The sequence below is a fragment of the Ipomoea triloba genome, chromosome 10, assembly GCF_003576645.1.
Source record: "Ipomoea triloba cultivar NCNSP0323 chromosome 10, ASM357664v1".
NCBI classification, from domain to species: domain Eukaryota; kingdom Viridiplantae; phylum Streptophyta; class Magnoliopsida; order Solanales; family Convolvulaceae; genus Ipomoea; species Ipomoea triloba.
Window position 1 is genome coordinate 19,752,398 of NC_044925.1, and position 12,674 is coordinate 19,765,071.

Sequence of the window (12,674 nt, forward strand, 5' to 3'; positions counted from 1 at the left end):
TTAACTATTTTTTAATTTTTCCGTTAGTTTTAACGGCCAGGGACCAAATGCGCCACTTCGTTCATAACTGAGGGACTAAACTCGGATACGACCATAACTCAGGGACTGAGTCGGAACTTGCTTAAAGCTTAGGGACCAAAGATGCAATTTTCCCTTTTTAAAATTTATATAATTAATAATTATACAAACAATTACTTTAATTTGTAACTGGATAATAATTAATTTAGCTAAATAATCAATAATGCAACAAAAATTTGTTGGATACATACATTCAAACATTGTGTATAAATTGGTTAAAAAACAAAATTATAGCCCTATTAGTATTATTACTATAATTACATTTAGATATTTAATTTGAAAAACAGAGTTGAAACCAAAATATCGTTTAATAATTATTTTATTATAATTAATTATATTATGATAAATTAAATAAGAACAATTAATATTGATTTCAATAAAATCAAACTATTCTATTATTACAGTCGTCTATCATATATAGATTTCAAATTAAACTAACAACTATTATAATTGTACATATTTTTCAAATACTTTGGACACAAGGGATCCACCTCCACACTTCTATTTAACTTAGAGATAGCTCAAACTCTTCCAAGATAATCTTGGTGAAAGTCGAACCCTCTCTTCGAAGTTTGAGTGATGACTTTAAGTCAAGTGATCTACCACTTGAACCAGGCCCATAAAACAATACAAGACTAGAATAGGATGTAATAAATAAAGAATAAAATAGAATTTATATTTCATTATTTTGTTCAGAAAGAATATATTTCATAATTTTATTTCAATGTTTGGTAAATTAAAAAAAATATTGAAATAAATAATCGTTTAGAAGAGAATAATGTTATGTTCTCGTGAATTCTTAAAATTCTAACAGATTTTGCTTCTCCTGGGAAAAAAATTAGCTTAATATTACTGTATCAACTAGCATGGAAAAAGTAAGGAAGAGAACCCAATTAAAATGAAATTGTCAGAAGTGGGATTTGAACCCACGCCCTCTCACGAGGACCAGAACTTGAGTCTGGCGCCTTAGACCACTCGGCCATCCTGACTTGATGTTCAATTTTTATCAAAATATTATTTATAATTTTTGCGTCAAAAGCTTTCTTGAGTAGGGGATTACTCTATAGATGAAATGATGTGGGGATGTGATTAGTTTTGTATTATAGTGACAAAAGATAGATTTGATATTGATTGTGTTTTTTCTTTGTAATTTGTTGGTAGGTTTAGTAAATTATATATACATCATTGTTTTACACTCAAACTTATATCATCTAAGAGTATTCATTCATTTTTATTTTAACTATTACTTAATCTAAGCATAAATTGAATTACATACGGAAATGTCATTTTCCTTTCAAATTTTTTATTAATATTTCTTCATGATGTGGCTTATAATTATTAAGTGTCATGAATTGACATTCCACATATTTTTAAGATAACCAATTAGATAGTGTCATATCATGAAGGAAAAATTTTAAGAGGATATATAGCATTACTCTTACTTTTATTTGTTTGTCAAAGTGCCCCTTCAAATCTATTATTTAACAAAACAATGATTCCATTATTTTGTTCCAAAAATGACAATATACCTAAGTGCAATTACATTACATGGACGTTATCTCTATAAAATGATAAAATAAAATTATTACAAATCATGATTAATATTAAGCTTAACAAGGTTAAATAAGTCTTCTTTTTACCAACACATACACAACACCTCTTCACTTAGCATCTATTTATTTAGCAACAATTTCACCATATTTAATTCACAAAATGAAATTTGACAGAATTAAAATTAGGTAGACATTTCGATTTGAATTATTTGAACCGAGTCGAGCCGAACTGAAACCAAACCAAATAGTTAGATTTTGATGTTGATACAAATGGTTAGGCTATAAATACACTAATGAGTAATGATGTTGATGCAAATGGTTAGTCTATAAATATATAAATGAGAATATAATACACTAATTTTAAATAATTGATCACCAAAACATTATTACTTACTATAGAAATACAGAGAAATTTACAATATATATAAACAAGTATCATGTTAAGATGATACTATAAAATGAAAAGAGTTGAACATTTTTATTTTATTTTTTAAATTTATTTATAAAATTGTTATCGTTCTTTTTATTTATAGTAATAAAGACTTTATCTTTTTGACAATGGGGAAACTTTCCAACAAATATTATGTGCACAAAGAGCATATTAATATCCAATTTTTGCGATTAAACATTTAGGGTGTGTTTGGTTTGCATAACGAAATTGGAATCAGAATGGAAATCAAATACTTAGTAATGAGTTTCAATGAAAGTATTTTGCATGTTTGGTAATATGGTGAAATTAGAATGATTACCAATATTGATGTTTGGTTATGTATGATACTATAATGAGAATAAAGGTTTTAAAAAATAAAAAAATTAAGTCAATTGATCCAATATAATGACATCCAAAACACCAATATGAAAAAAAAAAATCAAAACAAAAAATCTAAAAGCAATAATCCAAACATAAAAATCATATTACCATTAATATGGAATGATACCCATTTTAATTAGAGAATTAAGTTTTTAATTGAATGGGTAATCAAATTGTATAATGTGTTTTAAAAAGTTGTCAACAAAACACTAACTATGATTTTAATTCTCATTCCTAGTGTGTAAACCCATGAACCAAACACACCCTTAACAAGACAAAATGAAGCCACTTTTAGGGAATATTACTCCCAACAATTAGATAAAGAAAAGGAAAGGAAACAAAAATTAGAAACTTTTTTTTTTTTTTTTTTCTGAACTAATCAATGTGTCCAGTAGACAGAGGGAGTATTACTCCAAAAGAAACATAAGAGTCATAAGAAATCTACAAATCTGTATAATATCTTCATATCCACCCATTGAAAATACAATATTCCCTCAAAACAACATAGTAAAAGTGATTTTTTAACATGTTTTTCTGCATAAACATAAACCAGCCAGAATTTTCAATTTCCATCACCTCCTTTGAAAGTTCAACTTCTGAATGCAAAGTGTGAATAAAAAGGCAAAAACAAGAGGGAACAGAATCAGCACTACAGCCACAATGGGTAATTCATCATGGTGATATCCAAAATAATCCCTCAAAAAGGCTGCAGCTGTTTTCTTTTCTCCAAAAATCTTGATATCCTTCTCTATATCGCCATATTGTGAAGAAAGCATGCCGTTTAGGGACCAAGATGTAGGCATTAGATAGTAAAACCAGATCCACCACTTGGGTATTTGCTGCAAGATTTTGAACATATATAAAATGACCATTTTCAGTAATATCAGCAAGTTTCTTATAATAGAAAGTAAACTGGAGATCTTGAGGTACTCACTGGCTTAGGAACCAAGAATCCAGCAAACAGGCTGAACATGGAGTAAAAAGCAGATTGCAAAATTGCAGCTATGGGAAAGCTTGGTGTCATCGCAACAAGCAGCATTCCCAAATAATTGAAGTACAGCAGCGTGCAAAACATGGCATAGAAGTACCAGAAAACCTTGTATGCTGACCCGTAGTATCCAATCATTGGATATGTGATAACCGTGAACATAACTGTTTCAGCAAACAGATAAGGAATCTCGATGATAACCTACGCCATCAAAATTAGGAGTTACATTAGATCGAATGTTATAAGAAGCTGTCAGAGTAGTAGATTAGAAAATCATGTCCAATTCAGCTGGCGTGTTTAGGTATTTATATATACCTGTGCCAATGCATAAGCCCATGAAGCATACATCCCAGCAAATCTTTCCCTGTACAAGACAGCTCTCTCTGTGCTGACATATGGTAAAACTGTTGAGGAGTTGTTTATCCCACAGAGGATTACTGCAGTGAATATTGCACCAAGTATATTGAACAAGCCCTGCTGGTTGTCGCTGTTAATCCCATGAGAAAACAAAAATAAATAAATAAAATAGAATTCATAGTTCCTTTGAGTAGCTATACTAAAATTCTGGGCCAGTGAATTTAGTAATAAATGGTTTGATAGTATAGTATGCTTACATTTTCTTCCCTTGATCCCAAAACAACAGTCCTAAAATAACACATGTGATGAGCATAAAAATGCACCGTGCCAAGTTGTACGAAGGACTCCTCCAGTAAGACCAATACTGCTTCCAGAGGCAGGTCTTGAATTGGACCCATCCGTTCTGTGAAAAGGTCGTAGGAAAATGCAGCTGCTTTGAGCCTTGAGGTGGAACACTAAGCTTCTTTACAAGCTCTTTATTATCTCTACAGCCAACAATGTTCAGGTGTACTTGTAATAGAGAAATATTATTTTAGAATGATTTAGGAACTAATTGAAACATTTTATTGGGCATACTTACTTGTATAAAGAAGATTTTTGATAAATTTCTGCAAAATCTAAGCCAAGTTCAGCTTCTGCAGATGTTGAAGTGATTTCCAACATCCACGTTGCCGGATTATAGTTATCCTTTATTTTTGGCACACCAGAGATACCCTGTTAAGAAGTGTCCCCAGTAGATCATTTTTTCAGTAAATGTCCAATGCAAAAGCATATATGGAAAGTGAACTGAGATGAATTGAATGACTGATCAGGCAAACTGACCTCAAAATATTCAATCATTTTACAAGAATGCCGACCCAGCGGTCCCCAGTAGATCATTTTCCCACCGGTTTTCAAGAGAATAAGCTAAAGAATAGTAGAAACAAATATGTAATTAGAACAAGTGTATTAAATTCAAAGGAACCAATTTTCATCTTCTCATGCTTTCTAAATTATATATGTTTATTAACAATTACTTACCTCATCAAAAGCTTCAAATATATCAATACTCGGTTGGTGAATGGTGCATACAATTGTTCTTCCTGTGGCAACCACGTTCTTTACAGCCCGCATCACAATTGCAGCTGCCCTTGCATCAAGTCCAGTTGTAGGTTCATCCATGAAGATGATTGAGGGGTTCGCAACAAGCTCCACAGCAATTGTTAGCCGCTTCCGTTGCTCTGTTGAAAGACCACTGGTACCAGGCATGCCAACCAACATGTCCTTTATTTCGTGAAGTTCAATTGTCGCAATGACTTCCTTCACAAATTCCTACAGAGACAATGGCAATAGTGTTGGAGTTATATAAGTAAAATGGTTAAGAAGAGAATAGAACAATCCATATGTAGCATAGAAATGGCCAGCCATACAGATTTGGTTTTGGAATCAATCTCTGGAGGAAGCCGTAGCCAAGCAGAAAAGATAACTGATTCTTCTACTGTAATCTGAGGAGAATGTATATCAGTTTGCTCACAGTAACCAGAAACTCGAGCAAATGTCTCTTGAACTTTAGGGTACCCTCCAATCTTTATTTCTCCTTCCACTATACCACTAGTTTTTCTACCAGAAAGAACATCAAGAAGAGTCGTTTTTCCAGCACCACTGACACCCATAAGAGCAGTAAGAACACCAGGTCTGAGTGCAGCAGTGATGTCGGAAAGAAGTTGAAGTCTTTTTTCGGTGAAACCGTGTTCCTTCATTGCCTAAAAACAGTTATAAGAGGATTAAATTAACCAATGAATTTGGCCTTAATGATCTATCCACAATTCCACATACAATCCATTGTCAAATGAGAGTGGCATGTGCCATTACCGCAGGCATGTCAATGTAGTATTCAACATCTTGAAAAACTACGCTTAAGGCTTGAAAAGGTAAAACCATTCCGCCTGCAGAAGATTAAGAAGATAGACTTGTTTAAGGGTAGGGAAAAGTTACTATTTACTAAACAAATAAATATGAATTGTTGGCCATTGTTTAATCGTAATGCAATTGAAAAGAAGTAAAAGAAATGAAGAAGTGCAAAACCTGGATTAGAAGACTCAGAAGTTTTTTCAACAGGTGATTCATGAAGTGATTCTCCACTTCCTTGTATTTTGGAGAATTTTTCCTTTGAGATAATAGCACGTGAACCCGGGGCTGTATGATATTGAAATTGAATAACTATACTAAAATTGTTCAGCAGTTTCGCATCAAGTACAATAGGTATGTGAACTTACGTTTAAGGAAACTCAAGGCTAATATGAAACCAAGGTTAAATAATATTGTAAAACCAAACAAAGCACCAACTGACACCCAATACAAGTAGCCATCAAAGTTTAATCCTCGGCTTTCAAGAACTTCGTCTCCTATTGTCACATTTGTAGGTGGCATCTGCAAGAATTAATGAACAGACGAGGAATGAAAAACATACTGTGCCATAACCAAACCATTATAATTTACTTACTTTCTCGTATATCTTTGTGAAATATTTTTGTTAGAGCAAATATGATTATGCACTCACCTTTTGCCATCGCGGGGCAAGAAATTCATTCAGAGCAAGGCCTATCTCACCATATGTAACTGGAGAAACCCAGGATCCCCATTTCAACCAAACTGGCATAGAGGCTGCAATAAACATATGCATATGAGTCCTATTCCTCTCCTCACAAAAATCTTATATATGAAAGGAGAACAAAGTGATAATTGGAAATATTACATCTTGGGATTATGAAGCCACCAAATAACATAACAAACAGTATTGATAGACTACCAGCTGTTGTAGCTACAACAACTGTCCGGGAGACAGCCGCCACAAACCGGAATAAGGATATTGATGACATGTGCACGAGAAAGAGTACAAGTAATTGGCGGAAGAACCTGAAAACATTAATAAAACTTGGGAACTTGAGTACGAAGCTCAGAGCCAAACATTGTTATATTTGAATGGCCACTTTATTCAAAACTAAAGAGATCAGTAACATGGTTAATATTGAAAATAACTCGGACAGGTATAATATTATGCATCATTGAAGAAAAAGAATTTATGGTATACTGATTGACACTCACCTCCCAGCCTCAGGACTGAAACCTATGACGTAATAAGTAAGAGATGTCCAAACAACAGATTCCAACAAAGAAAGAGGAAATTTGAGAATGGTAGCTGGGATTGCATATGCCCATGCTGGGTAGAAGCACAATTCTCTCTGCTTGAAGAAAACTTCTAGCCTTGTAACGGTCATGGACAACTCAGGGAACCCATCAACAAGTAGAATAATTAGGGCATAGAATAGAGCTCCCAAATAATAATTTGCATGCAGAACATCCACATCCATCTTAGTTCTCAAAAACACAGTCATTGCTATGGATGCAATTATGATAAGCTGCATTAAAGAAATATAAAAGTCATCTCCAGGTAGTTGATAGTGAGTTAGTCTGTAATTAAACATTGCACAAAAAGTGAGGATTAGCAGGAAAAATGTGAGTCTGACCTGAACAGATTTGAATACATAAATAAATGAATTTCTTTTCATGAGAAGAAATTCTCTTGACATGCAAGCTCGGAAAAGTGTCCATTTAGGAAGTGAATACACACTAGAATATATAGCATTTTTATGGCTCTTGGACTTGTCAAATGGCTCAGAAAGCTGCTTGAAGAGATTCTTTGCATAAGGAGATTCCTTAAATTTCCTTGATATTGTATCAACAGAAACATAGCTATATGCCTGCTCAATTCGATTCCAGTATTGTGCCTGATCTTTCCTTGAGATGACCTGCAACACATGCAAGATGTTAAAAGAGATTTTATTTAACAGACTATAGAAAAGAAGCACTTGTCAGGAACTTGCCTCCTGGAGGAAGTCGGCTACCCCTTTCCTTTCAGGACACTTGAACCCACAACTTTCAAAAAATTCTAATATGTTGCTTCTGGGACCATGGAAAACGACTTTTCCCTCAGCCATCAAGATTATGTCATCAAAGAGATCAAATGTTTCTGGTGCTGGCTGAAGAAGAGACATTAGTATTGTAGCATCTGTGATGTGTGCCAACTGTTGAAGGCAAGCAACAATTTGATATGTGGTCGAACTATCTAAGCCATTTGATATTTCATCCATAAACAATGCCTTTGTGGGGCCAACAATCATTTCCCCTGCATTATTGGTATGCCACTCAATACACACAACACTTCTTGAATTTGGGAACAAAGATTTGCTGCTGATACAAACTTTCAGCAATTGTGCTGTAAGGCTAAATTAAGGCTTTTAGGTTACAGATTATAAGTACCTGTTGTAAGTCTTTTCTTTTGGCCTCCGGAGATACCTCTTCTCATAGCATCACCTACTATTGTGTCAGCACAAACATCAAGTCCGAGAATCTGAATTCGAATGGAACAAAGAGCAGCTTGTTAACATATATTTTGTTTTAACTTTTATGTTATAGAAAGAAGATAATTTTCTAATCGTTTAAAAAAGTATTACCTTAAGGATGTAATCTGTCTGAAGGTTTGTTTTTTGTCCTTCCATAGAAATTGCCTGTATCAGTTAAATAAGTTAAAAGATAGAAAAATATTGCTTCAACAGAGACCTAGAAACACCCAAAATGTCCTTCGGGCCAATTCCCGAAGAACACCTAGTTAGGAAGAGAGCATTATGTAAGAAAAAAAAAAAAACATTTTTAGTCCTTCAATCATGCCAGCTTCTAGGAATGGCAATGAAATTGAACCAAAAAAAGTTATGAATATGGAAGTTGAATCATGTATAAACCTTAATTATCAAGCTAATTATGATTTATGAATAAGCAGAAATTATGATCGCTATGTTATTACTTATTAGTGGACTTTCTGTAATATGTACTCATTTGATCTATAAATACCTTCAACTAATCCAATGGATAAAGCTGGTAAGACAATGAAATGCCACTAAAACTAATTTTAGCAAGAGTTATTTTAAAGTGTCACATAGACTGAAATTTCTTTTCAAAAAGGGATAGTAGTAGTAAAGCATATATCCCTTTATTTCCCAGAAATGGGTTCTTATGTATACATCTGAGCAATGAAATAGATGTGTTAATCTACAGAAAATTAACTAAAAAAGAGGGGTTTAAATCCCGATATTCATGAAAGCGAGAAATCTATACAAAAGCAGTTAGGATTCTAGGAGGCTAATTTTCATAATAGCAAACATACTATCAGATAATATCAAAATGAGTAAGGACAATTGGTATGGACTATGAATTGTGCTAAAATTACCTTCATGTAAATATCTATGTCCTGATCAGGAACAATTCCTGCTTCCTTCTCCATTTTACTTAGCTCGACCATAATATCTGCACAGGGAGAAAACATTTATTTCCATTTGACTGTTGAAATAAGTGTATGACTTCGTTCACTTTTTTATACAAGTGGAAAGACATACCGGCTCTGCTACCAACACCCTGGCAACGAGATGAGAAATCAAGGGTTTCTCTGACAGTCATTTCAGGGATATGTAAATCGTATTGACTAATGTATGCAGAAGTTTTCTGGGGGACAAATTCTTGTAAGTTGTGCCCGTTGTAAGAAATATCTCCCCGAACCTGATTGAATAAAAAACAAACAGATAAAATAAGACTACACTACTCTTAGTACAAATATACACTGCTGTATAATAGTATTGTTCATAAGCAAAGATCCTCAAGTTAGTCCAGCACTACAACATACAGAAGGAAAATGTTACTATGTTAACCACATAATGAGTGAGTTTTGCATTTCTGGCTTTCAGTATGCTGTTAGAGCAATCTACTCTGTATTAATGCTATGCTATGTGAATTTGAAAAAATATAGAGACCTTCAGAGAGTTGTCCAGGTTTCCTGAGAGTGCTTTCAATAATGATGTCTTCCCACATCCCGGAGGACCAAGTAGCAGAGTCATTCTGTGATAACAACAAACTTGTTTGAGTAATTTGTGAAATGGCCATAATTCAACAATTTCTTCACATTTGAAATGAATTAGTTCAATAACTAGGATGAGTTCTGAAGAAGAATATAATTTCCTCAAGATGTTCCAAATTTTTAAGAGGCTTTGTCATCTTCACATTATATAATTATCATCTTCAAGTGGAAAAAGATTAACACTGCTAACTCCCTACGCGATCTATATTTTTCAAAATAAAAAGCATGATAGACTAAGAATTAAAACACGAGTTTCACAAGAACAACATATGTAAAGTGACTTTAATGAAGAGACAACAAAAAGGTGTGTTCATAGAGTAAGTAAAATGATTTTTGCTAAACTGAATTCACAACTAGGAAAAAGAATCAGAAGTGTCTTAGTTCTTCAGTCAATTTGAAGATTTCTAATTATTCTACTAGAATACAACAATTGCAAACTACTTAAAACATAATAACCAAAAATACAGAAGGGTAAAATTATCCTATTGCCATAAAAAAGATTGGATCTTAGAGTATGGAGATTATCAAGCTGGAGTGGTGGGTATGCCTTAGAACAAGAAAATTGAGAGATCTAATAAGAACTCATGTAGAGTTGATTAGGCTAATGCTACAATTGCGTACCTTCCAGGCTTAATGACACCGCTTACATCATTAATAATCTGTATCTTGGCCACTTCAGACTTCAAACATGGAAACCTTACAAAGATCTGCCAAATAGAATAAATCACTAAATTTTTTTAAAAAAATGTCTAGAGATAGATTATAGAATTTTATTATATAATAAGAGTTGCAAACTTTATCCCATTTATCAGAAAGGGAGAATAGATTCACAGTTTTCCCACATTAAATTCTTTAGAAGTGGTAGGTTCACAGTGCACCAGAAGATGCTTGACCACATTACAGACACATAATCAAATAAGTATACTGGTAAACATGTTTCCTTGTAAATATTCAATCTGCCTACACAAGACTATTGATCTTGGAGGCCATCTTAAATGCTACCAATGATAAGGATTTGCTAAACAAATTTCAATGTAAAATTTAAACAGAACATGTAAAATAGATTGGTACTAAAGTTTGAGCCACCGGATTTCTCAGAGAGCACATATAGATTAGCATATATTTAGGCTAACGGCATAAACAACAATACATAGGTATAACCATAGAATGTAGGCTAAGAGTAGAACAATAATTATCCTCAAATAAAAATTGCAAATACTTACCTTTATCAAACTCTTGAAAGAATTCCAAAGAGTTGGGAGGGGTTTTCCATAAACAACCTCACACTCTGCTTCCACATGTAGATTAGCGTATCTCACTTCCACAGAGGGCAACTTTACATCGGCTCTACAAGAATCAATTCAATACTCAATCCACTGAATTTCTTAAATTAGAAGTGATTCAAACTCTAGAGTGATAGCTTAAAGCACAAAGGTGGATAAAGTTAGGTGCCTGAGAAAGCAAACAACCTAATTACAAAGCATAAACAAGTGTATATTCGGCCTCTTAACTGAAATTAAAGTTATTTATATCATATTAATATCAGTTATTGTTTCTGACCTTAGAACAATTTCAATAGGAAAAACTAAACTTATCAAGGAAATATCTCAATAGAAAATAATATCTATGCATTTGAGGAAATAAGTTAGCATTGTCAGTTTAATCTCAGATTGCCCATAATGAGCAACAATATTTTTTACATTGTATATGTAGACTCGTTTGAATAATTTTAAGAGCACAGCATCTGTTTACCAAACATGCCTGTTTTATATATTGGTTCCAGTTTAGGTAGGATAATAAAGAAGCCACCTTACCTGTCAATTCTTTTTCTGATTTTCCTCAAAAGGCGGAGGTTGTCATGCTCAATGTGTTTGATGAGCTTTTCAATGAACATATGCCTTTCCAGAGTTCCAAGCTTGGTGACATCAACCACCCGTTTTCCCTGAACTTGGGCCTCATTTCCATTGTTTTCTTCAAAAACAGCTGATCTCAATCTGTCAAAGGTAGGCAATCTCTCAATAGCTGCCCACTGCAACAAGTAATCCTCATCAAAAACATCTTCATTTGCAGTGGAACTCAAAACCGAGTTACTTCTGAAACTCGAGATACGATGTCTAAATGATGACCTTAAGCTTCTTCCAATCTCTGATAGCTCAGCTCTTATTGATTCAATTTCATCTGAACCCACCAGCTGAGCCATTTTGGTGCTGTCAAAGCTACAAATCCATTTGTATTTATATCACAGAAAACTAAAGAGGGATGCATCATCCTGTCTAATATAAACTATTCACTCTTTGTCTGGTATTAGTCTATTTGATCATACAAGCTGATGAGGTAAGCAAATACATCACTCATAAGTATACACATTATTTAACCCACAGTATAATAACGGTATTGATATAGCAAATATAATGAAAATCATCATAACGGCATAATTTATGCTTCTATCTTCTTCTTGACTATGCAGAAATTAAAAAATTGAATATTCAGAAATTAAAAAATTAAGTATTCAGAAATTAAGAAATTGAACACGCAGCACTTCTTTATCCAAATCAAGTTAGGGTATCCAAATAGTTGACTTCCCAAAAATCTTTAAATAATATGTTCGAACTTCCTTCCTGGACAATCCAAACTGCAGAAATTCAAAGTCAAAGATACTTAAAGATTAGCGTATTTCTTTATTCTAACCAACAATATAAATATTATTAATATTATAATTAGTTCTTCAGCACCCAAAAATCTAGGTATAACTTCCAAACTTCTTTTCAGTTTATTGATAAAATTTGTGTAAATCTATGGAAGTGTTATTGCACTTTGGATCGCTATAAGAGGGTAAACCGCAAGAATGGTGGAGGAGAAATTTGAAACGCAAGCCCTAAAGGCGTGAGATACCCCTTCTAATAAACTAATCTTTCAGGAAACTGCATAATTCATGTGCCAAAA

General features: G+C 33.3%; 1 protein-coding gene and 1 non-coding gene across 3 annotated transcripts; both read right to left on the bottom strand.

Moving 5' to 3' along the window:
* Positions 1-983: 983 nt before the first annotated feature.
* TRNAL-CAA lies at positions 984-1,067 on the bottom strand. Its single transcript has one exon. It is a non-coding gene; the product is annotated as a tRNA-Leu (tRNA).
* Positions 1,068-2,882: 1,815 nt separating this feature from the next.
* LOC116032084 (pleiotropic drug resistance protein 3-like) lies at positions 2,883-12,411 on the bottom strand. Of its 2 annotated transcripts, XM_031274487.1 has the most exons (25): positions 11,858-12,410; positions 11,546-11,760; positions 10,955-11,078; positions 10,353-10,438; positions 9,628-9,712; positions 9,217-9,376; positions 9,051-9,127; positions 8,281-8,334; positions 8,087-8,177; positions 7,651-7,952; positions 7,294-7,575; positions 6,872-7,185; positions 6,522-6,682; positions 6,327-6,430; positions 6,043-6,196; positions 5,852-5,962; positions 5,639-5,712; positions 5,197-5,529; positions 4,808-5,098; positions 4,610-4,693; positions 4,368-4,501; positions 4,045-4,272; positions 3,746-3,917; positions 3,377-3,631; positions 3,015-3,281 (listed from the first exon to the last, which is right to left on the bottom strand). In XM_031274487.1, exons 2-25 carry the CDS (start codon positions 11,623-11,625, stop codon positions 3,015-3,017), a joined length of 4,023 nt encoding a protein of 1,340 aa, XP_031130347.1. In that variant the 5' UTR covers positions 11,626-11,760; positions 11,858-12,410. The 2 variants fall into 2 exon arrangements, with proteins under 2 accessions (XP_031130346.1, XP_031130347.1); XM_031274486.1 differs by having other exon boundaries at positions 2,883-3,281; positions 11,546-12,411.
* Between the last annotated feature and the right edge of the window lie 263 nt (positions 12,412-12,674).